The following is a 26,406-nucleotide window of genomic DNA, read 5'->3' as shown; positions in this document are numbered from 1 at the left end:
TTACACTCCCACCAACAGTGTAAAGTCTATAAGGAAGGGGTCCAGTTTCAGTTTTCTGCATACAGCTAGCCAGTTTTCCCAGCACCATTTATTAAATAGGGAATCCTTTCCCCATTGCTTGTTTTTGTCTGGTTTGTTGAAGATCAGATGGTTCTAAATGTGTTATGTTATTTCTGAGGCCTGTTCCATTGGTCTGTATTTCTGTTCCATTGATCTATATATCTGTTTTGGTATCATTACCATGCTGTTTTGGTTACTGTAGCCTTGTAGTATAGTTTGAAGTCAGGTAGTGTGATGCCTCTAGCATTGTTCTTTTTGCTTAGGATTGTCTTGGCTATATGGAATCTTTTTTGGTTCCATATGAAATTAAAAGTAGTTTTTTCTAATTCTGTGAAGAGTGTCAGTGGTAGCTTGATGGAAATAGTATTGAATCTATAAATTACTTTGGGCAGTATGGCCATTTTCATGATATTGATTCTTCCTGTCCATGAGCATGGAATGTTTTTCCATTTGTTTGTGTCCTATCTTATTTTCTTGAGCAGTGGTTTGTAGTTCTCCTTGAAGAGGACCTTCACATGTCTTGTAAATTGTATTCCTAGGTATTTTTATTCTCTTTTTGTAGCAATTGTGAATGGGAGTTTGCTCATGATTTGGCTCTCTGTCTGTTATTGATGTATAGGAATGCTTGTGATATTTGCACATTGATTTTGTATCCTGAGACTTCACTGAAGTTGCTTATCAGTTTAAGGAGTTTTTGGGCTGAGATAATGGGGTTTTCTATATATACAATCATGTCATTTGCAAACAGAGATAATTTGATTTCCTGTCTTCCTATTTGAATACGCTTTATTTCTTTCTCTTGCCTGATTGCCCTGACCGGAACTTCCAATAATATGTTGAATAGGGGTGGTGAGAAAGGGCATCCTTGTCTTCTGCTGGTTTTTAAAGGGAATGCTTTCAGCTTTTGCCTATTCAGTATGCTGTTGGCTATGGGTTTGTCATAAATAGCTCTTATTATTTTGAGATATGTTCCATCAGTACCTAGTTTATTGAGTGTTCTTAGCATGAAGGGCTGTTGAATTTTGTCAAAGGCCTTTTCTGCATCTACTGAGATAATCATGTGGTTTTGTCATTGGTTCTGTTTATGTGATGAATTATGTTTATTGATTTGCATATGTTGAACCAGTCTTGCATCCCAGGGATGAAGCCGAGTTGATCGTGGTGGATAAGCTTTTTAATGTGCTGCCGGATTTGGTTTGCCATTATTTTATTGAGGATTTCACATCGATGTCCATCAGGGATATTGGCCTGAAATTTTTTTTATTGTGTTTCTGCCAGATTTTGGTATCAGGATGATGCTGACCTCATAAAATGAGTTAGTGAGAAGTCCCTCTTTTTCTGTTGTTTGGAATAATTCTAGAAATAGTTCTAGAAGGAATGGTACCAGCTTCTCTTTGTAACACCTCTGGTTGAATTCGGCTGTTAATCTGTCTGTTCCTGGGCTTTATTTTTTTTGGTTGGTAGACTATTAGTGCCTCACTTTCAGGACTTATTGGTCTATTCAGGGATTCAACTTCTTTCTGGTTTAGTCTTGGGAGGGCATATATGTCCAGGAATGTATCCATTTCTTCTAGATTTTCTAGTTTATTTGCACAGAGGTGTTTATAGTATTCTGTGATGGTAGTTTGTATTTCTGTGGGATCAGTGATATCCTCTTTAGCATTTTTTATTGTGTCTATTTGATTCTTCTCTTTTCTTCTGGATTAGTCTGGCTAGTGGTCTATTTTGTTAATCTTTTCAAAAAACTAGCTCCTGGATTCATTGATTTTTTTTTTTTTGAAGGGTTTTTCGTGTCTCTATCTCCTTCAGTTCTGCTCTGATCTTAGTTATTTCTTGTCTTCTGCTAGAATTTGAATTTGTTTGCTCTTGCTTCTCTAGTTCTTTTAATTGTGGTGTTAGGGTGTCAATTTTAGATCTTTCTCACTTTCTCCTGTGGGCATTTAGTGCTATAAATTTCCCTCTAAACACTGCTTTAGCTGTGTCCCAGAGATTCTGGTATGTCGTGTCTTTGTTCTCATTGGTTTCAAAGAACTCATTTATTTCTGCCTTAATTTCGTTATTTACCCAGTAGTCATTCAGGATCAGGTTGTTCAGTTTCCATATAGTTGTGCGGATTTGGGTGAATTTCTTAATCCTGAGTTTTAGTTTGGTTGCACTGTGGTCTGAGAGACTGTTTGTTATGATTTCCATTCTTTTACATTTGGTGAGGGGTATTTTACGTCCAATTATGTGGTCAATTTTAGGATGAGTGCTGTGTGGTACTGTGAAGAATCTGTATTCTGTTGATTTGGAGTGGAGAGTTCTGTAGATGTCTATTAGGGCTTCTTGGTCCAGAGCTGAGTTCAAGTCTGAATATCCTTGTTAATTTTCTGTCTCGTTGATCTGTCAAATACTGACATTGGGGTGTTAATATCTCCCATTGTTACTGTCTGGGAGTTTAAATCTCTTTGTAGGTCTCTAAGAACTTGGTTATGAATCTGGGTAGTCCTGTATTGGGTGCATACATATTTAGGATAGTTAGCTCTTCTTGTTGCATTGATACCTTTACCATTATATAATGCTCCTCTTTGTCTTTTTTGATCTTTGTTGGTTTCTTTTTTTTTTTTCTTTTTTTAAATTATACTTTAATTTCTAGGGTACATGTGCACAACGTGCAGGTTTGTTACATATGTATACATGTGCCATGTTGGTATGCTGCACCCATTAACTCGTCATTTACATTAGGTATATCTCCTAATGCTATCCCTCCCCCCTCTCCCCACCCCACAACCGGCCCTGCTGTGTCCTATTCCCCACCCTGTGTCCAGGTGTTCTCATTGTTCAGTTCCCACCTATGAGTGAGAACATGTGGTGTTTGGTTTTCTGTTCTTGTGATAGTTTGCTGAGAATGATGGTTTCCAGCTGCATCCATGTCCCTACAAAGGACATGAACTCATTGTTGGTTTAAAGTCTGTTTTATCAGAGACTAGGATTGCAACCTCCACTTTTTTTTTTTTTTTTTTTTTTTTTGCTTTCCATTTGCTTGGTAAATATTCTTCCATCCCTTTATTTTGAGCCTGTGTGTGTCTTTGCATGTGAGATGGGTCTCCTGAATACATCACACGAATGGGTCTTAACTCTTTATCCAATTTGCTGGTCTGTGCCTTTTAATTGGAGCATTTAACCCATTTAGATTTAACATTAATATTGTTATGTGTGAATTTTATTCTGTCATTATGATGCTAGCTTGTTATTTTGCTCATTAGTTGATGCAGATTCTTCATAGTATTGATGATCTTTACCTTTTGGTTTGTTTTTGCAGTGGCTGGTACCAGTTTTTTCTTTCGATATTTAGTGCTTCCTTCAGGAGCTCTTATAAGGCAAGTCTGGTGGTGATAAAATCTCTCAGCATTTGCTTATCTGTAAAGGATTTTATTTCTACTTCCCTTATGAAGCTTAGTTTGGCTGGATATGAAATTCTGGGCTGAAAATTCTTTTCTTTAAGAATGTTGAATATTGGCTCCTACTCTCTTCTGGCTTGTAAGATTTCTACAGAGAGATCCGCTGTTAGTCTGATGGGCTTCCCTTTGTGGGTAGCCCGACCTTTCTCTCTGGTTGCCCTTAACATTTTTTACTTCATTTCAACCTTGGTGAATCTGACGGTTATGTGTCTTGGGGTTGCTCTTCTTGAGAAGTATCTTAGTGGTGTTCTCTGTATTTCCTGAATTTGAATGTTGGCCTGTCTTGCTAGGGTGGGGAAGTTCTCCTGGATAATATCCTGAAGAGTGTTTTCAACTTGGTTCCATTCTCCCCATCACTTTCAGGTACAGCAATCAAACGCAGGTTTGGTCTTTTCACATAGTTGTATATTTCTTGGAGGCTTTGTTCATTCTTTTTCATTCTTTTTTCTCTGATCTTTTCTTCACACTTTGTTTCATTAAGTTGATCTTCAATCTTTGATATCCTTTATTCCACTTGATCTATTAGGCTATTGATTCTTGTGTATGCTTCACGAAGTTCTCCTGCTGCGTTTTTCAGCTTAATCAGGTCATTTATGTTCTTCTCTAAACTGGTTATTCTAGTTAGCAATTCCGCTAACCTTTTTTTCAAAGTTCTTAGCTTCCTTGCATTGGGAAGAAGTCTTGTGCTCTGAAAGAACATGCTCCTTTAGCTTGGAGGAGTTCGTTATTACACACCTTCTGAAGCCTACTTCTGTCAATTTGTCAAACTCATTCTCCGTCCAGTTTTGTTACCTTTCTGTTGAGGTGTTATGATCCTTTGGAGGAGAAGAGACATTCTGGTTTTTGGAATTTTCAGCCTTTTTGCGCTGTTTTGTTTTCATCTTCGTGAATTTATCTACCTTTGGTCTTTGCTGTTGGTGACCTTTGGATGGAGTTTTTGCATGGTTGTCCTTTTTGTTGATGTTGATGCTGTTGCTTTCTGTTTGTTAGTTTTTCTTCTAACAGGTGCGTCTGCTGCAGGTCTGCTGGAGTTTGCTGCAGGTCCACTCCTGACCCTGTTTCCTTGGGTGTCGCCAGTGGAGGCTGCAGAACAGCAAAGACTGACTAGAAAAAAATCACTGTGAGACTAGTGTTAAGCATGAGAACCGGGATTAAATGAAGGTTATAAAGAATAGTATGTAATGACTATATGTTTTGGCAAGGAAATATAATTCAGCTGTAAAAAACAGTGGGAAGAGCATATGCAAAAAATTTTAAAAACTATTTTCTGCCATCATACTTTTGACTGTAGTGTTGGTTTTGTTGATCAGATATTTTCTGTGTATTGTGCAGCAAAGCAAATGAAGAATTATACATTATTTTAATTTTGTTATCTCTTGTGTCATTGAGACCTAGGAATCTCAATGTGTAAGAAATTGTATACTATTTATAGATTCATATAGATGTAAGAAGGCTAAATCCTCTACTTCTGATTTTTAATTAGAAGTATCAGTATGAACTTGAGATACTTTAATGTTATTTAAAAATAGTATATACCTTATATTTGTGTGTATATATATATTTGTACATATGTATATGTATGTTAATCTGAGAATGTTTTGTGTGTATTGTGGAATAAATCAAATAAATATTTATGTGATATTTTAGTGCTGACATTTCCTAGCTATGTCTATGGAAAAGTCCCAGAAATGAACAAACCTAGTTCCATGAATGTCTTGAAATGCTGTTTTTTTGGCTGGGGGCAGTGGCCCATTCCTATAATCCCAGCACTTTGGGAGGCCAAAGCAGGTGGATCACCTGACGTCAGGAGTTCGAGATCAGCTGGGCCAACGTGTGAAACCCCATCTCTACTAAAAATACAAAAATTAGCCAGGCATGTGGCAGATGCCTGTAATCCCATCTGCTCAGGAGGCTGAGGCAGGAGAATCGCTTGAACCCTGGAGGGGGAGGTTGCAATAAGCCAAGGTTGCGCCATTGTACTCCAGCTTGGACGACAAGAGCGAAACTCTATCTCAAAAAAAAAAAAAAAAGAATAATGCTGTTTTTTACTAAAAGAAACCAGGGCTTCTTTGAGAAAATTTTGATTCCAGGTCTGGGCCATGAAATGTGTAAAATGATCTTGGAACATTTTTATACCAGGTATCAAGGAGGCTGTCAGCGACTGCTAGGTTCATGACAAAGGAACTCAGGAACTGACTTAGGAGGCTTTGGGTGACCAGCTATTTTAGTTTTACTACTGAAAGTCCTAAAACTTGGGAAAATTCTCAGTCTCAGGCAAAGTGGTACAGTTAATCACTCTCAGAGGCTTCTGCTGGCCAAAATGGAACTCTTTGAGCATCAATAAGGGTAAGAGCCATGACGGATTGGGCATTCCTTCTTGTGTTTAAATCCATTTCATAATGATATCAAAAAAAAAAAAGCAAAACCCCAGAATACCTCCCCACCACCGACTAATTTTTCATTATTGGTGAATATTAGGGAATTATTCCTTCATTTTGAAAACTAATAAGGGAAAGATTAAGTATTTAGTTTTCTTTATGAACAATACTTCTAGGTAAACAAATAGTAAGGTAAAGTTTATTTTTATAGAGAAATTTCATATGCTTGTAAATAAAGACAAAACGACAGAATTGGATTATTACTATTTTGCAGTCACTTATGTTTCAATGGATTTTGACGTTGCGTATCAGTGGCTGCTACTAAACACAAAAAGAGAGAAAATCATACATCTCTTAAAATATACCACCCTCTAATGTTTAATATTGCCAAAAATACTAAACTTGAATCTAATGAAGCTGCCCACATCCAACTACTAATTTACAGGTAATATAGAAGATAGAGGAACTTGTTAAACTGCATCAAGGGAATACAGTCAACAAAACCCAGTCTGTGGGAAACTTTAGGATAGGTGATCCAATATATTCAACAAATTGCAATGGAAAAAAGAGATGGTGAGAGAACCAACAGATTAAAAACAGGAAAAGTTAAACCATAGCACTTAGGTATTTATACTTCAGTAATAATAAAAAAATAAAAGTAAGGAAGTGATTAATGTAAAAGAGTAGTGGTTTCTGTTGGTTGGCATGAGGGTAATGGCATTGGGAGGGAGTACATGAAGGCTTCTGTGGTGACTCACATGGTCCTGTCTCCTGATCTATGTGTTGCTTCTAAGTTCATTTAGCTGTGTATCTCTGAGTTTGGTTTTCCATGTTTGTGTTATATTTAATAGTAAAAGTCAAATAAAAAAACGAGGGAAAGGAAATTGATTGGAGGGGAGGCAGCTATATTGGGAAATTGGTGAGAATTGATGCCTTATAGATTAATTTATAATAGCTTAGACTTATTAACTAAGAATTTTATTAAATGCTATTCTCAGAAGATTCAACATAATCTGTAAGTGGAGAGCCATTAAAGTTTACTAAAAAGGGGGTTGGAGTGCTGAAAACTGTGTTTTTTTTTTTTTGAGACAGAATTTCGCTCTTTGTTGTCCAGGCTGGAGTGCAATATTATGATCTCGGCTCATCGCAACCTCCGCCTCCCGGGTTTAGCAATTCTTCTGCCTCGGCCTCCCAAGTAGTTGGGATTACAGGCATATGCCACCACACCCGGCTAATTTTGTATTTTTAGTAGAAGCGGGGTTTCTTCATGTTGGTCAGGCTGGTCTCGAACTCCCGACCTCAGGTGATCTGCCCTCCTTGGCCTCCCAGTGATGGGATTGTAGGTGTGAGCCACTGTACCTGGCCCAAAAACTGCGTTTTTAAGAAGATAAATCTGGCTGGGTGGATTTCAGTGAGAGACTTGAAAGCTAGCCAAGAAACCACTATGTTAAGGTAATGGTGATAAAGATTTGGATTAGGGTGGTGCTTGTAGGAATAGAGGTAAAATAACAACTCTTATTTTATGCAGTAGGATAGTTGGTAAGACTTGGTGACAGATTAAGTATGGTTGCTAAAAATAAAAACAGTAGAAATAAAGATTGCATGTTTTGAGAGCATATCACTTTGTTGGGTGGGATTAGGGAATTCTGGATGACAATCACAGAGTAAGAGCTTAATTTCTTCTTACGATGTATTTAAAATCTCAGAGGAATGGTTGCTAGGGATTCAACGTTCCAAATTGTTTATCTAAAAATGTCAGTTCTAACAGGGAAGACACTGATAATGTTTCCAGTGCAAGATATCCAGCTTACTGGTGTCGAATCCGTATGGTTCTGCAGCAACCTCAATTTTTGCCTCCTTAGAAGAAAGAATTCGACTGAGGGGCATAAGGCAGAAAAAGAGACCAAGGCACATTTCAGAGCAGGAGTGGAAGTTTGTTTAAAAAGGCTTTAGAACAGGAAAGAAAGAAAGGAAAGTATGCTTGGAAGAGTCCCAAGAGGGCACTGAGGTCAAGTGCAGTGTTTAACCTTGATGCCAGAACTTAAGAGCCTGGCTCCTTTCCCATAATTCTTCCCTTAGGATGGGCTACCTGCATGTCCAGTGCCCTCCTTACCCTTAAGAGGTGAGCACACGCATTGTGTTTAGAAATTTGTATGCATGCCTACCTGAGGCTTTGTTCCTTTTTCAGGTGGAGTGCCCCCGGAAGGTCAGACTCACCATTTTGTGTCTTAAAGCACATGCCCTGGAAGTTGCTTCTCCCTGGCCTTTGCATTGAATTAACACTTCAATGCACCAAGTGTGGACCATCAGGAAATGTCTTCTCCCTGGCACTGGCTGCCAATTTATCAGTTTCAGAGAGGCAATGTGATAACTTCCAAACCATCAACTGACATTCCTAGTGGGTGGGGCAGTAGCCCTCTCCTGCCCCACTCTTGATTGTCTAACTACCTGCAACAATAGCAGTAATTGTTTTTGTTAAGTACATAGTTGGGACAGAGATACAAGGGTGACTTTTCAGTGTTATTTCCTTTTATTTCTTGAATTTTGAATAATGTGCTTGTATTACCTGTTCAGAAAATGAATAATATTTAATTAAAAGATAGAGATGCCCCAATTGTCAATCTCCATGGGAAAAATTGTCCTTTTTTTTTTTTTTAATTTAAATATTTCAGACTAGTTTGTCTGAAAAGCAGTCAGGTAAACATGTTTAATAGTTGATTGACTTTGACTTACATGTGTTTGTAAATATATGTTTGCTTTATGTTTGAGTATGGTATATGCATACATATGGTGTATTGCTTGTGAATACATGGGTGTGGCTGTGTGTGGCTCTGGTGTATGTATTTGTTGTGGGAAGTCAGGGACCCTGAATGGAGGGGCTGGCTGAAACCATGGCAGAAGAACATAAATTGTGAAGATTTTATGGACATTTGTTAGTTCCCCAAATTAATACTTTTATAATTTCTTACGCCTGTCTTTACTGCAGTCTCTGAACATAAATTGTAAAGATTTCATGGACATTTACCACTTCCCCAATCAATACCCTTGTGATTTTGCCTGTTTTTACTTTAATCTCTTAATCCCGTAATCTTCGTAAGCCTAGGAGGATGTATGTCGCCTCAGGACCCTGTGATGATTGCATTAACTGCACAAGTTGTTTGTAGAGCATGTGTGCTTGAACAATATGAAATCTGGGCACCTTGAGAAAAGAACAGGATAACAGCAATGTTCAGGGAACAAGGGAGATAAGACTTTAAACTCTGACTGCTGGTGAGCCAGATGGAACAGAGCCATATTTCTCTTCTTTCAAAAGCAAATAGGAGACATATCACTGAATTCTTTTTCTCAGCAAGGAATATCCCTGAGAAAGAGAATGCGCTCTAAGGGTAGGTCTATAAACTGCCCCCTTGCAGGTGGCTGTCTTTTATGGTCGAAGCCGAAGGGATGAAATAAGACCCGGTCTCCTGTAGCGCTCCCAGGCTTATTAGGACAAGGAAATTCCTGCCTAATAAATTTTGATCAGACAGGTTGTCTGCCCTCAAACTGTCTCCTGATAAGATGTTATAAATGACAATGTGTGCCCGAAACTTCATTAGCAATTTTAATTTCGCCACATCCTGTGGTCCTGTGATCTGGCCCTGCCTCCACTTGCTTTGTGATATTCTATTACCTTGTGAAGCATGTGATCTCTGTGACCCACGCCCTATTCATGCACTCCCTCCCCTTTTGAAAATCGCTAGTAAAAACTTGCTGGTTTTATGGCTCAGGGAGCAACACGGAACCTGCCGACATGTGATGTCTCCCCTGGACACCCAGCTTTAAAATTTCTCTATTTTGTACTTTATTTCTCAAACCAGCAGAGACACTTAGGGAAATAGAAAAGAACCCATGTTAACTATTGGGGGTGGGTTCCCCGATATGTATTTATTTCACCCATAAAAGAATGTTTATACCTGGAGGCTCTGGGACCCTGGCTTCTCAGAGCTTTTAATTCTTATTGCCACCATGTAGGATTTTTCTCCTTAAACAGGGGAGATGTCCTTGCTTCTCAGTTAACCTCGGGGCCATTCAGAAATGGTTGTGATGCAGTAGTATGGAATGTCTCTCTTTCCTTTGTAATCACTACTGAGGCTGAAGATCACTACATATTGGTTATTCAGTATGTCACCCTCTACTGCACTCTCCCTCATGCAACTGCTGTGAATACAGCTTCTGTAATAAAGTGTCCTAAAATACATGAACTTTTATTTCTTACCTCAGCCTTTTGATAGGTAAAGACCCAGTATTAGATCTGGAAAAAGGAATAGGAAGTGTGTGAAATAGTTTTGTTTTGTTGTTTACGTATTCTCTCTTTTATAATTTATTAGGGATTAAAAACCACCATGCACGGTGGCTCACACCTGTAATCCTAGTACTTTGGGAGTCTGAGGCAGGAGGTTCACCTGAGCCCTGTAGTTTGAGAGCAGCCTGGGAAACATGGCAAAACCTCATCTCCGCAAAAAATACAATTAGCCAGGCATGGTGGCACGCACCTGTAGTCCCAGCTACTTGGGAGGCTGAGGCAGAAGGATCGCTTTAGCCCAGGAGGTAGAGGTTGCAGTGAGGTGTGATCATGCCACTGCACTCCAGTTGGAGCAACAGAGTGTGACCCTGTTCTCCAAAAAAAAAAAAAAAAAAAAAAAAAAGAATATCATGAAATTGAGAGAAGTTTTAAGACTACTCCTGCAGGATATAGGAAAGAGAAGCTGGGATTGTAAATAACAGGAGGCAGTAGTAGGAAGCTAAGCAGCCTAGCTTAGTGATTGTCAATTCTGACTGCACATTGGTACCACCTGGGAATATTAAAAACATAAAAACATAACTCATGCTTGGTTTTCACCCATAGAGATGCTGATTTAATTGGTCAGGGCTGTGGCCTGGGCATTGGAACATTTTCAGTCTACCCACTTGAATTAGTAGTCAAGACTGATAACCACTGGCCTAGAGAAGAAAACTGGTTTAGGACTGAAAGAATCCTTGGCTCTCACGATGCCTCAATTCCAAGTTCTCTCCACTTGGGATGAATTGGAGTTTATTATAAAATGTAAATATAGTACTTTTGTGTGTTCCCTAGGACATTTGATGCTTTTTAAGACTTGTGATTATTTAGGTTTGTGGTTGGTGGGAAACAAAAAACGCATGAGTGAATCTTTAGCATCTGGAAAGAATGGGTAGATTCACATATTAAGTACAGTGTGAGCCACTGTGCTTTTTTTTTTTTAAATGTAATTTAAGTCCCAGGATACATGTGCAGGTTTGTTACATAGATAAACATGTGCCATGGTGGTTTGCTGCACCTATGCTTGTTATTACTGTTTATTAATAGTAATAAAGCTTCATGGATCAACTAACTTAACATTGTGATGTTTGCACAGGTTGCCTGTGATTTGCTTCGGAGAATTATTCGTATCTTGAATCTCAGTAAGAGACTCCAAGGACAACTGCAAGGGGGAAGTAGAGAGATAACAAAAGCTGCTCAGAGTCTCAATGAACTTGGTAAGTGTTTTTTTTTGTTTTTTTTTTTTAATTAAAAAGTAGAGATTTAAATATTTTTAAGTCACTTGATTGACTTTTGTTATCACCATTAGCAAGTACTGTTAAACAAATTTTTAAATAATTGGCTGTATACAATATTAACACTTCTCAGAATGAGTAAGTACAATTAGTTGATTTCACTGAAATGCTGTTTATTTTAATTGTATAGTAAAATTGGCCTTTTTCATATACAGGTCTGTGAATTTTAACACATACATAGATTCATGTAAGCACCATTACAGTCATGATACAGAACAATTCCATCACTCCCCCAGATTCTCTCCTTATTCCTTCAAGATGATGCCCACCCGCTTCCGCTAATCCTGGCAACCACTGATCTTTTCTCCATCATTGTAGTTTTGTCTTTTTGAGAATGACACGTAAATGGAATTACAAAGTAGGTGACCTTTTGAGGCTGTCTTCTTGTACTTAAAATAATACCTTTGAGATTTATTCAAGTTTTGGAATGTACTAATAGTTTGTTACTTTGTGTTTGATTGAGTACCATTGCATGGGTAGCCTGCAGTTTGTTTATTGATTCACTGATTGAAGGACATTTGTGTTGTTTCCAGTTTTTGGTGATTATGAATAAGTGTACAGGTCTTTATGTGAAGTTTTCTTTTCTCTAGGAAATATTCTAGAGAAATGCTGCTTTTAAGATGACAACTCCCATGCTGATACTATGCCTAGAAGATTTTAAAAATTTATTTCTTTGTTCATTCTTTTCTTAGACATTTATTGCAGGACCTTGACAGTCAAGGGTTTAATGTTCATGGTTTTGACTATTAACCAGCTGCAAAGTCCATGATGCAGCAATTCATAATTTTTCAGGCAAAATTTGAATAGCTAGTGAGTGCACATAGAACTGCCCAACTCTGTGTTTTAATGAGGGTTGGTAGTTTTCTTCTTTTCACTGGGTACCCACTAATTTTTCTGAAGTGGATATATGTAGTGGTATTTGTACTTTATAGGCTCAGAAGTCTTTAATTGTATCCATTTCAGATATCAAGAGTCTGCTTACTCTTGGTATTGTGCTTTGAAAGCAGTTATGCCAAAATAGTATCAGAGAAATGTGCATTATGTGTTCTTTCTGAATTTTCCTGTCTTTGATTTTTTGATTATATAGTCATGCTATGCTGTAATGCTTATTCCATATTTTTTATTAATCAAGGAAATCTATCCTTCACAAATAATGCTTCAACAGCATTACGATTTTGTACTGCTGAAATACAGGTTTTGCTTAGGAAAATCATTGGGAATATCTCTAACTTGTGATTTAGTAGGCTTGGAAAATGTCATATGAAAAGTTAAACTTTTAAGCTGGGTATGGTGGCTGGTACCTGGAGGCCCAGTTAATCGGGAGGTAGAGGTAGGCAGAATTGCTTGAGGCCAGGAGTTTGAGACTAGCCTAGGTGAACAGAACTGATCTCCTCTTGCTGTAAAAAGTAAAAATTGAGAAGTAAAGAAAATTAAAATAAAAGTTGAGCATTGTAGCATGTGTCTGCAGTCTCAGCTACTTGGGAAACGGAGATGGGCTGATCACTCGAGCCCACAAGTTAGAGGTTGCAGTGAGCTGTTATTGCACCACTGCTCTCCAGCCTGGGTGACACAGCAAGATCTTGCCTCTTAACTATCCCGGCCCGCGGGATAGTCGAAGCAGGCCCTGGAGGAGGGGGTGGGAATTTGGGGAACAAGAGATACGAGAAATGGAGACAAGACAGTGCTCTGATCAAGTCTCTTTTAATGGCGGTAATGCAATGCCTTATATACACTTGGAGGGAAAGGGGTTGGGCCAAGGCGAAAATGATCTCATAGTGGAGGCGTGGCCAGATAGGTATTGGTTTCTCTGGTCGAACGTCATGTTGCACCTGCGCTGTCAGGTAGTAATTTTCGCGGGCACGGGAAAAATGGGTGAAGAAGAAGCAGGAAGAGCGCCATCTTTTATGAGGTATTAATACAGGGAAAAAGGTAAAGATAGGGAGAAGGTGTGGGGTGGAAATGAATATAGCTCAGGCGTTTTTAATCGTCAGTTATTATTCGCTATGGCCGGGGCGTGCAGCTCCGGACACTTAACAAAAAAAGTTAACTTTAAACAGTGAGTAATGCTTGTGTGTTGTTTTCACAGTATTATCTAAACATAGAAGGGTAAAAATCCAAGTATCAGCCACTGTTTTGCTCTTTTCACATTTAATATCTGTGCACCAACAATAGTTGGTAGGATTATGGAGTCATTAAACATAGATGCATATTATTCCAAGGCTTATTATGGATGTTTGTCATCACTGACACTCCTTCAATATTAAAAAAGTGCTAAATTTTGATTGGATTATGATTATAATTTCTTCTAGAATTGACAGATTCTGTAATACAAATGGTGATGTCTTTGAAAAAAATAAAACAAAACAGGCATAGCTAGGCACAGTGGCTCACGCCTGTAATATCATCACTTTGGGAGGCTGAGGTGGGCGGATCGTGAGGTCAAGAGATCGAGACCATCCTGGCCAACATGGTGAAACCCCGTCTCTACTAAAAATACAAAAATTAGCTGGGCGTGGTGGTGCGTGCCTATAATTCCAGCTACTCAGGAGGCTGAGGTAGGAGAATCACTTGAACTCGGGAGGCAGAGGTTGCAGTGAGCCAAGATCGTGCCACTGCACCCCAACCTGGTAACAGAGCGAGACTCTGTCAAAAAACCAAAAACAAACAAAACACAAAAAAGGCACAAGTATTGATCATAATGTTCTGAGTATAATGCAGAGGGTAAAACCATTATCCTTCCAATGTGCTGTTGGCTTTACCTAAAGTTTTTATAAAGATTGTTAAAAAGTTTTTGAGAAAATATAGTTCATGGTGGAATGATCACAAAGTGGATTGTATTAATCTAATTTTTAAAAGCTTTGCAGATGATGTGTGATTTAATATTTGCAAAGACATCATGTCTTTTTTATTCACCACTATAGTTCAGTCTTGACCAGTCCTGGCATTTATAACTAATAAGGAGAAGCCAAGGAAAAATAAGTTGCTACCTTTGGAATTAATATTTGAATAAAAGTAATAATTTTGCGATCACTGTTACAATTACACATGTACACTAAATGACACTTCTGTGATTGGAACATCTCTAAAATTGTCAGTGTCTTTATCAATATGGTTGTGTTTTTCATTAGAAAGAGTGAAATGATGAAGAGTAACAGTGTTTATACCATAGACCCTTGAAATTAACTTAAAAGCAGTCTTTCAAACTTGAAAGGTTTTGAGGCTTGATTTGGGACACCCAGATGAAACACATTGTCATCTGGAAATTAAGTATATTCTATGAGACTGGGGTGTGGGGTGACTACTAGTGGATGCAGATTTGTTTTTAGGGTGATGAACACATTCTGGAATTAGATAATGGTGACTTTTGTGCCACCTTGTCAGTATACTAAAAACCACTGCATTGTACACTTTGAAAGGGAGAGTTTTATGTTATGTAAATTTGAAATTCTTCAGTGTTGTTGTGTGTATTAATACCTTTGCCTTTTTATTATGGACTAGTATTCCATTGATATATCACAGTTGGTTTATCCATTTACATGCTGATGGAGAGTTGGGTTGTCTCTAATATTTTAGTATTATAAATTAAGCTGCTATGAACATTCATGTACAAATCTTTGTATGAACATATCCTTTCATTTCTCTTGGATAAATACCTAGGATTGGAATGTCTAGATCATATGGTAGGTATATGTTTAGCTTATTTTAAGAAACTGCCAAGGTTATTTTTCAAAGTAGTTGTAATGTTTACATTTTTTTTTTTTTGAGACGAAGTTTTGCTGTTGTTGCCCAGGCTGGAGCACAATGGCGCGATCTCAGCTCACTGCAACCTCTGCCTCCTGGGTTCAAGTGATTCTCCTGCCTCAGCCTCCCGAGTAGCTGGAATTACAGGCACCCATCACCATGCCTGGCTAGTTTTTGTATGTTTAGTAGAGACGGGGTTTCACCATGTTGACCAGGCTGGTCTTGAACTTCTGACCTCAGGTGAATCACCCTCCTCTGAGTCCCAAAGTGCTGGGATTACAGGCGTGAACCACCACGCCCAGCCAATGTTTACATTCTTACCAGTAGTATTTGAAAGTTCTACTTCCCCCTACAACCTTGCCAACACATGTTACACTCAGTCTTCTTAATTTTAGTCATTCTAATAGCTATGTCGTGATATCTTGTTTTGAGTTTTCAAAAAAAGCTATAACTAATAAAAGAGTTGAGTAAGATTTCAATATACTAGATAAATATACAAAAAATTAATTGTATTTCTATATACTCTGTTAGCAACAAGCAATTGGAAATTGAAAATCAAAAATACCACTTATAACAGCATAAAAATATGGCAGACTTAGGGATAAGTCTAACAAAAGGTGTGCAAAACCTGTACACTGAAAACTACAAAATATTGTTGAGAACAAAGAAGACATAAATCAGTCAATCAGTCAATGTTGTTCATCAGTTGGAAGACTTAATATTGTTTATTAAGATGTATATTCTTCCCAACTTGATCTATGAATTCAACAGAATTTCAGTTTAAATTCCAGGAGGCTTTTAGAAATTGACAAGCTGATTTTAAAATTCATATGGAAATTCAGAGGATCTAGAATAGCTAGAATAACTTTCAAGAGAAAACAGAGTTGGAAGAATAACCCTACCTGATTTGAAGACTTAGTACAAAGACTCTTTAAAGTAATCAAGGCGTAAAGATCAGTGGAAGACCCACATATATATATGAACAACTGATTTTTGACCCATTTAGTGGAGAAAAAAATAGTCTTTTCATCAGATGGTACAGGAACAATTGGATCTCAATATGCAAAACACTGAACTTGTTTCCATACTTCACTTCATGTAAAAATATTAACTCCGAATGAATTCGTGTCCTAATGTAAAGTATAAAACTACAGAACTTAAAGTAGGCAACTCAGAAGATTTTTTTATTTTCATTTTTATTTTTTTCTTTTCTTCTTTTTAAAAATTTTTAATTTTACTTTAAGTTCCAGGATACATGTGCAGAACATGCAGGTTTGTTACATAGTTCATGCGCCATGGTGGTTTGCTGCACCTATCAACCTGTCATCTAGGTGTTTGTTTGTTTTTTTTGAGACGGAGTTTCGCTCTTGTTGCACAGGCTGGAGTGCAATGGCGCGATCTCCGCTCACTACAACCTCCGCCTCGTGGGTTCAAGTGACTCTCTTGCCTCAGCCTCCCAGGTAGCCGGGATTACAGGCATGCGCTGACGTGTGTGGCTAATTTTGTGTTTTTAGTAGAGACAGGGCTTCTCTATGTTGGTCAGACTAGTCTTGAACTCCTGACCTCAGATGATCTGCTCGCCTTGGCCTCCCAAAGTGCTGGGATTACAGGTGTGAGCCACTACACCTGGCCTAGGTTTTAAGCCTCACATGCATTAGGTATTTGTCCTAATGCTCTCTCTCCCCTGCCCCCTGCCCCCTGCCCCCTGCCAGTCCCTGATGTGTGTTGTTCCCTCCCTGTGTCCAAGTGTTCTCATTGTTCAACTCCCATTTGTGAGTGAGAACATGCGGTGTTTGGTTTTCTATTCCTGTGCTAGTTTGCTGAGGATGATGGCTTCCAGCTTCATCCATGTCCCTGAAAAGGACATGATCTTATTCTTTTTTATGTCTGTATAGTATGTGTATCACGTTTTCTTTATGCAGCCTATCATTGATGGATGTTTGGGTTGGTTTCATGTCTTTCCTATTGTAAATAGTGCTGCAATAAACATACATGTGCATGTATCTTTACAGTGGAATGTTTTATTTTCCTTTGGGTATATCCCCAGTAATGGGATTGCTGGGTCAAATGGTTCTAGATACTTGAGGAATCACCACACTCTCTTCCACAACTGTTGAACTAATTTACATTCCCACCAACAGTGTAAAAGCATTCCTATTTCTCCCCAGCCTTGCCAGCATCTGTTGTTTCTTGACTTTTTAATAATTGCCATTCTGATTGGCATGAGATGGTATCTCATTATGGTTTTGATTTGCATTTTTCTAATGATCAGTGATGTTGAGCTTTTTAAAATGTTTGTTGACTGCTTAAATATCATCTTTTGAGAAGTGTGTATTCATATCCTTTGCCCACTTTGTGATTGTTTGTTTGTTTGTTTCCTTGTAAATTTGTGTAACTTCCTTGTAGATGCTGGATATTAGACCTTTGTCAGATGGATAGATTGCAAAATTTTTCTCCCATCCTGTAGGTTGCCTGTTCAGTCTGATGATAGTTTCTTTTGCTGTGCAGAAGTTCTTTAGTTTAGATACCATTTATCAGTTTTTGTTTTTGTTACAATTGCTTTTGGCGTTTTCATCATGAAATCTTTGCCCATGCCCATGCCCTGAATGGTATTGCCTAGGTTTTTTTCTAGGGTTTTTATAGTTTTGGGTTTTACATTTAAGTCTTTAATTTATCTTGAGTTAATTTTTGTATAAGGTATAAGGAAGGGGTCCAGTTTCAGTTTTCTGCACACAGCTAGCCAGTTTTCCCAACACTATTTATTAAATAGGGAATCCTTTCCCCATTGCTTGTTTTTGTCTAATTTGTTGAAGATCAGCTGGTTGTACAGTGTTATTTCTGAGGTCTCTGTTCAGTTTCATTGGTTACATATCCATGCTGTTTTGGTTACTGTAGCCTTGTAGTATAGTTTGAAGTCAGATTGCATGATGCCTCCAGTTTTGTTCCTTTTGGTTAGGATTGTCTTGGCTCTATGGGCTCTTTTTTGGTTCCATATGAAATTTAAAGTAGTTTTTTCTAACTCTGCGAAGAATGTCAATGGTAGTTTGATAGGAATAGCATTAAATCTATAAATTACTTTGGGCAGTATGGCCATTTTCACAATAATGATTCTTCCCATTCATGAGCATGGAATGTTTTCTCATTCATTTGTGTCTTCTCTTATTTCCTTGAGCCGTGGTTTATAGTTCTCCTTGAAGAGGTGCTCCACTGCCCTTATTAGCTGTATTTCTAGATATTTTGTTCTCTTCGTAGTATTGGTGAGTGGGAGTTCATTCATGATTGGGTTCTCTGCTTGTCTATTGTTGGTGTATAGGAATGCTTGTGATTTTTGCACATTAATTTTGTATCCTGAGACTGCACTGACGTTGCTTATTAGCTTAAGGAGTTTTTGGGCTGAGACGATGGGGTTTTCTAAATATACAGTCATGTCATCTGCAAACAGACAATTTGACTTCCTCTCTTCCTATTCGAATACTTTTATTTCTTTATCTTGCCTGATTGCCCTGACCAGAACTTCCAATACTGTGTTGAATAGGAGAGGTGAGAGAGGACATCCTTGTCTTGTGCCAGTTTTCACAGGGAATGCTTCCAACTTTTGCCCATTCAGTATGATATTGGCTATGGGTTTGTCACAAATAGCTCTTATTATTTTGAGATATATTCCATCAGTACCTACTTTATTGAGAGTTTTTAACATGAAGCTCTGTTGAATTTTATCAGAGCCCTTTTCTGCATCTGTTGAGGTAATCTTGTGTTTTTTGTCTTTGGTTCTGTTTATGTGATGGGTTACGTTTATTGATTTGCATATGTTGAACCAGCCTTACATCCCAGGGATGAAGCTGAGTTGATCGTGGTGGATAAGCTTTTTAATGTGCTGCTGGATTTGGTTTGTCAGTATTTTATTGAGGATTTTCACATCAATGTCCATCAGGGATATTGGCCTGAAGTTTTCTTTTTTTGTTGTCTCTGCCAGGTTTTGGTTATCAGGATGATGCTGGCCTCATAAAATGAGTTAGAGAGGAGTCCCTCCTTTTTAGTTGTTTGGAATAGCTTCAGAAGGAGTGGTACCAGCTCCTGTTTGTACCTCTGGTAGAATTTGGTGTGAATCTGTCTGGTCCTGGGCTTTTTTGGTTGATAGGCTATTAATTAGTGCCTCAATTTCAGGATTTGTTACTGGTCTATTCAGAGATTTGACTTCTTCCTGGCTTAGTCTCGGGAGTGTGTATGTGTCCAAGTATTTTTCCATTTCTTCTAGATTTTCTAGTTTATTTGTATAGAGGTGTTTATAGTATTCTCTTGATGGTAGTTTGTATTTCTTTGGGGTCAGTGGTGACATCCCCTTTATCATTTTTTTTATTGTGTCTACTTGATTCTTCTCTCTTTATTAGTCTAGCTAATGCTCTATTTTGTTAATTTTTTCAAAAAACCAGCTGTTGGATTCATGAATTTTTTGAAGGACTTTTCTTTTTTTTTTTTTTTTTTTTTTTTGAGACGGAGTCTTTGCTCTGTCACCCAGGCTGGGGTGCAGTGGCGCGAACTCGGCTCACTACAAGCTCCGCCTCCTGGGTTTACGCCATTCTCCAACCTCAGCCTCCCGAGTAGCTGGGACTACAGGCGCCCGCCACCTCGCCCGGCTAGTTTTTTTTGTACTTCTAGTAGAGACGGGGTTTCACCGTGTTAGCCAGGATGGTCTCGATCTCCTGACCTTGTGATCCGCCCGTCTCGGCCTCCCAAAGTGCTGGGATTACAGGCGTGAGCCACCGCGCCCGGCCCTTGAAGGACTTTTCATGTCTCTGTCTCCTTCAGTTCTGCTCTGATCTTAGTCATTTCTTGTCTTCTGCTAGCTTTTGGGCTTGTTTGCTCTTGCTTCTCTAGTTCTTTTAATTGTGATGTTAAGGTGTCGATTTTAGATCTTTCCCGCTTTCTCCTGTGGGCATTTAGTGCTATAAATTTCCCTCTAAACACTGCTTTAGCTGTGTCCCAGTGGTTCTGGTATGTTGTCTCTTTGTTCTAGTTGGTTTTAAAGAAATTCTTGATTTCGTCCTTTAATTTCGTTATTTACCCAGGAGTCATTTAGGAGCAGGTTGTTCAATTTCCATGTAGTTGTTTGGTTTTGAGTGAGTTTCTTAATCCCGAGTTCTACTTTGATTGCATTGTGGACTGTTTGTTATGATTTCCATTCTTTTGCATTTGCTGAGGAATGTTTACTTATGTGGTTGATTTTAGAATAACTGCTGTGTGGCACTGAGAAGAAGGTATATTCTGTTGATTTGTATTGGAGAGTTCTGTAGATGTCTGTTAGGTTTACTTGATCCAGAGTGAGTTCAAGTCCTGAATATCCTCATTAATTTTCTGTCCTGTTTTTTTTTTTTTTTTTTTTTTTTTTTTTTTTTTTTTGAGACGGAGTCTCGCTGTGTCGCCCGGGCTGGAGTGCAGTGGCCGGATCTCAGCTCACTGCAAGCTCCGCCTCCGGGGTTTACGCCATTCTCCTGCCTCATCCTCCCGAGTAGCTGGGACTACAGGCGCCCGCCATCTCGCCCGGCTAGTTTTTTGTATTTTTTTTTTTAGTAGAGACGGGGTTTCACCGTGTTAGCCAGGATGGTCTCGATCTTCTGACCTCGTGATCCACCCGTCTCGGCCTCCCAAAGTGCTGGGATTACAGGCTTGAGCCACCGCGCCCGGCCTGTCCTGTTGATCTGTCTAATGTTGACAGTGGGTTGTTAAAGTCTCCCACTATTGCTGTGTGAGAGTCTGAGTCTCTTTGTAGGTCTCTAAGAACTTGTTTTATGAATCTTGGTGCTCCTCTATTGGGTGCATATATGTTTAGGATAGTTAGCTTTTCTTGTTGTATTGATCCGTTTACCATCATATAATGCCCTTCTTTGTCTTTTTTGATCTTTGTTGGTTTAAAGTCTCTTTTATCAGAGACTAGGATTGTAACCCCTGCCTTTTTTTGTTTCCCATTTGCTTGGTAAATTTTCATCTATCCCTTTATTTTCAGCCTATGTGTATCTTTGCACATGAGATGGTTCTCCTAAATATGGCTCATCGATGGGTCTTGACTCTATTCAGTTTGCCAGTCTGTACCTTTTTAATTGGGGCATTTAGCCCATTTACGTTTAAGGTTAAAATTGTTATGTGTGAATTTGATCCTGTCATTCATGATGCTACCTCGTTATTTTGCACACTAGTTGATGCAGTTTCTTCATAGTGTCATTGGTGTTTTCATTTTGGCTTGTTTTTGCAATGGCTGGTACTGGTTTTTCCTTTCCATATTTAGTGCTTACTTCGGGAGCTCTTGCAAGGCAGGCCTGGTGGTGATGACATCCCTTAGCATTTGCTTGTCTAGAAGGGATTTCCTTTCTTTTTTCTGCTTCGTTTATGAAGCTTAGTTTGGCTGGATATGAAATTCTGGGTTGAAAATTCTTTTCTTTAAGAATGCTGAGGCTGGGCGCGGTGGCTCATGCCTGTAATCCCAGCACTTTGGGAGGCCAAGGCGGGCAGATCTTGAGGTCAGGAGTTCGAGACCAGCCTGACCAACATAGTGAAAACCCTTCTCTACTAAAAATAGAAAAATTAGCTGGGCGTGGTGGTGTGTGCCTGTAATCCCAGCTACTCAGGAGGCTGAGGCAGGAGAATCGCTTGAACCTGGGAGGTGGAGGTTGTGGTGAGCCAAGATTGTGCCACTGTACTCTAGCCTGGTTGACAGTGAGACTCCGTCTCAAGAAAAAAAAAAAAAGGAAAAAAAAAACCGGAATGTTGAATATTGGCCCCCCACTCTCTTCTGGCTTGTAGGGTTTCTGCTGAGAGGTATCCGCTGTTAGTCTGATGGGCTTCCGTTTTCTAGGTGACCTGACCTTTTTATCTGGCTGCCCTTAACATTTTTTCCTTCAATTCAACCTTGAAGAATGTATGATTATATGTCTTGGGGTTGATCTTTTCGTGGAATATCTTAGTGGTGGTCTCTGTGTTTCCTGAATTTGAATGTTGGCCTGTCTTGCTAGGTTGGGGAAGTTCTCTTGGCTAATATCCTGAAGCGTGTTTTCCAACTTGATTCCATTCACCGCATCTTTTTCAGGTACTCCAATCAATCATAGGTTCTGTATTTTTACGTAGTCCCGTATTTCTCCAAGGTTTTGTTCATATTTTTTTCATTCTTTTTTCTCTAATCTTGTCTGTAGGCCTTATTTCAGCAAGGTGATCTTCAAACTCTGATATCCTTTCTTCCACTTGATCTATTCGGCTGTTGATACTTGTGTATGCTTCACGAAGTTTTTCAGCTGCATCAGGTCGTTAATGTTTCCCTCTAAACTGGTTATTCTAGTTAGCAGCTCCTGTAACCTTTTATCAAGGTTCTTAGCTTCTTTGCATTGGGTTAGAACGTGCTCATTTAGCTCAGCAGAGTTTGTAATTAGCCACCTTCTGAAGTCTACTTCTGTCAGTTCATCTCATCCTCTGTCTAGTTCTGCGCCCTTGCTGGAGAGCTGTTGCGATCATTTGGAGCAGAAGAGGCATTCTGGTTATTGGAATTTTCAACGTTTTTTTCACTGGATTTTCTTCATCTTTGTGGATTTATCTACCTTTGATCTTTGAGGCTGATGACCTTTGGATGTGGGTTTTGCGTGGGGGTCTTTTTGTTGTTGTTGTTGTTGTTGCTTTCTGTTTGTTAGGTTTTCTTCCAACAGGCCCCTCTTCTGCAGGTCTGCTGCAGTTTGCTGGGGGTCCACTGCAGACCCTGTTTGCCTGGGTATCACCAGTGGAGGCTGCAGAACAGAAAAGATTGCTGCCTGCTCCTTCCTCTGGAAGCTTCGTTCCAGAGGGGCACTGGCCTGATGCCAGCTGGAGCTCTCCTGTATGAGGTGTCTATCATTTCCTGTTGGGAGGTCTCTCCCAGAGACATAGAAGATTTTTGTGACTTTGAATTAGACAGTGATTCTTAGGTGTTACCCAAAGCACAATTCACAAGAGAAGAAAGTTGATAAGTTAGATTTCATCAAAATTTAAGACATTCTTCAAATGATACTGTTACGAGAATAAAAAGACAAACTGTGGACAAGGAGAAAATATTTGCAAAGTATGTATTTGTTAGAGGACTTGTATCCAGACATATCAAAAGACTCAAAACTTAATAGGAACTCCAACAACCCACTTAAAAAATAGGAAAAAGAGTTGAACAGATACTTCACCCAAGGTGATGACAAATATGCATCTGTAAATATGCTCAACATCGTTAGGCATTAGGGAAATGAAAATGAAAAGTATGTTTTTATTGTCAGAGAATAAGCAGAATTATTTTAGTGCAGACATGTTTATTGTACTTTTTAATGCAGGTTATTATGTAATAGTTTAAAAAATAAAACTACACAGCATGGATTGAATGGTTAAGTTATATCACATAGATTCAGGATTTTTCTTTAAGAAGAGTCTTGGGACTAGATGAAAATTTAGATGGGCTTTACTACAAAGTGGTGATGTTATTTAAGCATGGGTAAGGTAATGTACTTACTACACATTCATGGCTGCCAAGGGACAGTATTTACCTGGGTCAGTTTGTCACAATCCAAGATCTGTTCTCTTTTTTACTTTTTCTGACTTAGAAACTTTATTTTGCTATGCTGAGAATTGATTTAATAATTTTTATGGATATTTTATTGCCTGACTTGTTCTAAAGAGGGCCTTAATTTGACTAACAGTAAATCAAAAGATAATGAAAAAGAGACTAGCAACAAAAGTAAGAGAAGGATGATTAGTAGGGGGTTTCTTTGACAGCCCAGCTTTTACATTAAAGTCCTCAGTTGAGGCAGTAAGGATTCATCATTCTCCTCTCCACCTCCCATTGATGGATACTGTACTTTTGAGGGGAAATGGAATATGGGATTCACAGTAGGGTGAGGATGACTGTATCTCTTACACACCATAATGACAACTCATGCTTCTGAAATTTTCCCAGTTCTATATATTAATGCATTTAGTCTCTCAAATGTTAGAATGATTCTCTACTAATCCCACTTGTGAAAACAGAATTGTTATTATATTTATGGTTCAAATGTGTAGGTTACTATGATAAACGTTGTATCTTTTTAAAATATTGATGCTTTACTGAATCAATCTCTTCGTTTTATATATCTAGCAAGATTTTTAGTTTTGATCAATAATATATTTATATCCTGCATATTGAGTCTCATGATAACATTAATTCTGAATAGCTTTTTAGTATTATCTAATCTATTTTCGACTTATCGTACAAATAGAGATTGAAGGAGGAAAAATTTCCCGTAAAAAGTAACCAGACCATACCTTCATGAGTACTCTTTAGTCTGTTTATGAAAATCATGGTTTATAATTCATTTAATTTATTTATCAATCAATTAGGTTTCAATATACATAAGCCCTGTAGCTTGTTAGAATCTCCTACAGAGTGAGTAAAATGCAGTTTCTGTGTTTGAGAAATGGAAGTTCTGTCCTTATCTATAAACTCAGCATAAAGCTGATAATGACAACAACAGTATACTGATGATGGTGATGATGATGATATCCATGGGGTAAACCAGTCTCTGCCTAGTCTTCCTATTTGGGCTCATCTGCACTTTCCATGAAGTAACAATAAAAAAACTTTCATCATTCTTTTATCATAAAACTTGGAAAAATTCATTTACTTATTCAGCCATTGTTTATTGAATATCTACTATGTGATATCCCACTTGTGAAAACAGAATACTTGTGAAAACAGAAACAGAATACGCTGTATGCTATTCTAGACACTGAAAATATAATACACTGAACAAAACAGAAACCTCCTACCCTTTGTAGAATTTATATTCCAGTGGGTCCTAAGGATACACATCTGGTGTATCTATAAAAATCTGATTCCAAAGCCTGAGCTCTTAAACCACCAATGCTGTACTCTTTTCTTAAACTCTGTAGCAGCATTTAATGGCTTCATAAAAGGGATTGCTGCTATTGGTAGGTCTCCCAGTGTCCTTTTTAAAAAAAAAAAAAATACATTTGTATTGTACTTTCTAAGAATACCTTATATAAAAATAGGTTTAAATGTATATCATAATTCAGTGAACATGAGAAAATGACTTCTGATTGAGCTATTACCTCATAATAAAACCAAAATATAAAATGTGTGTGTGTGTGTGTGTGTGTGTGTGTGTATAAAATAGGCCATGTTTATGTAGAAAATGTATTTTATGTTGGAATTGTGGGTTGAGTGTTGCTAGTAACTTAATATTCTATTTTAAAGCTTTAATCATTTTTTAAAAGTATAATCAAACAATTGGATATGATAGAAAATATTTCCTTTACTAATTTTAATTGCTTCTGGTCTATTTTCTGAGTTTTACTTTTTTATTGCTAAGCTGCAATATATTAACACCATGTGTCATGAGAGAATATTCTTAAAACCAAACATGTCATAGAAACATTATGATATATTTATTGTGGAAGGGAGAGGTAGTTTAAACTTGTTTCATCCACTGTTGTTCTTATTGTAGCTATGATATTTTCTAATCTGTTAAAACAATACTTATAGGCAAACATTTTTGGCTTATGTATAGATGAAAGTATGATTTATATAATCTTTCCATATAATAGGGACCCATTAATTACTGAAGTAATTAATATTTTTTTGAGATGTCTATAATATGTTGTAGTTGGTGAAGATTTTAGAAAGTTTTATTTCGGCCGGCGTGGTGGCTCATGCCTGTAATCCCAGCACTCTGGGAGGCCGAGGCGGGCGGATCACGAGGTCAGGAGTTCAAGACCATCCTGGCTAATACGGTGAAACCCCATCTCTACTAAAAAAAAATGCAAAAAGTTAGCCGGGCGTGGTGGCGGGTGCCTGTAGTCCCAGCTACTCAGGAGGCTGAGGCAGGAGAATGGTGTGAACTGGGGAGGCAGAGCCTGCAGTGAGCCGAGATTGTGCCACTGCCCTCCAGCCTGGGTGACAGAGCAAGACTCCATCTCAAAAAAAAAAAAAAAAGTTTTATTTCACAGTGTATTTCATGGAAGTCCACCAGCAAATTTAGGAGGCAGTCACAGGTTGAAAGAAGCTCCCAACTGAATTTCGTGATAACCTTAAATGAGGAAGAATGTCCTTGACCAGAACCAGAGGGCAAAGGGCAAGTATCCTGTAGCCACAAGCTCGTGAGCTGGGTGCCCCAGCTGTG

The 26,406-nt window shown here is 38.4% G+C and overlaps 2 protein-coding genes across 5 annotated transcripts in view; one reads left to right on the top strand and one right to left on the bottom strand.

Annotated features, from left to right (window-relative positions):
- COG5 (component of oligomeric golgi complex 5) overlaps positions 1 to 26,406 on the top strand; it is a 364,064-nt gene that overhangs the window by 26,295 nt on the left and 311,363 nt on the right. For all 4 annotated transcript variants that reach the window (XM_045387484.2, XM_005550486.4, XM_065541066.1 and 1 more), the window contains exon 6: positions 11,293 to 11,413. In XM_045387484.2, the coding sequence (XP_045243419.2) occupies positions 11,293 to 11,413 (121 nt within the window). The remainder of the gene's footprint in view (positions 1 to 11,292; positions 11,414 to 26,406) is intronic.
- GPR22 (G protein-coupled receptor 22) overlaps positions 1 to 26,406 on the bottom strand; it is a 91,341-nt gene that overhangs the window by 25,196 nt on the left and 39,739 nt on the right. The gene's annotated exons all lie outside the window — the stretch shown is intronic.

This window comes from Macaca fascicularis, chromosome 3 (genome assembly GCF_037993035.2).
Source record: "Macaca fascicularis isolate 582-1 chromosome 3, T2T-MFA8v1.1".
Classification (NCBI taxonomy): Eukaryota; Metazoa; Chordata; class Mammalia; order Primates; family Cercopithecidae; genus Macaca; species Macaca fascicularis.
Note: the sequence above shows the minus strand (reverse complement) of the source record. Positions and strands in the feature narration are given on the sequence as shown.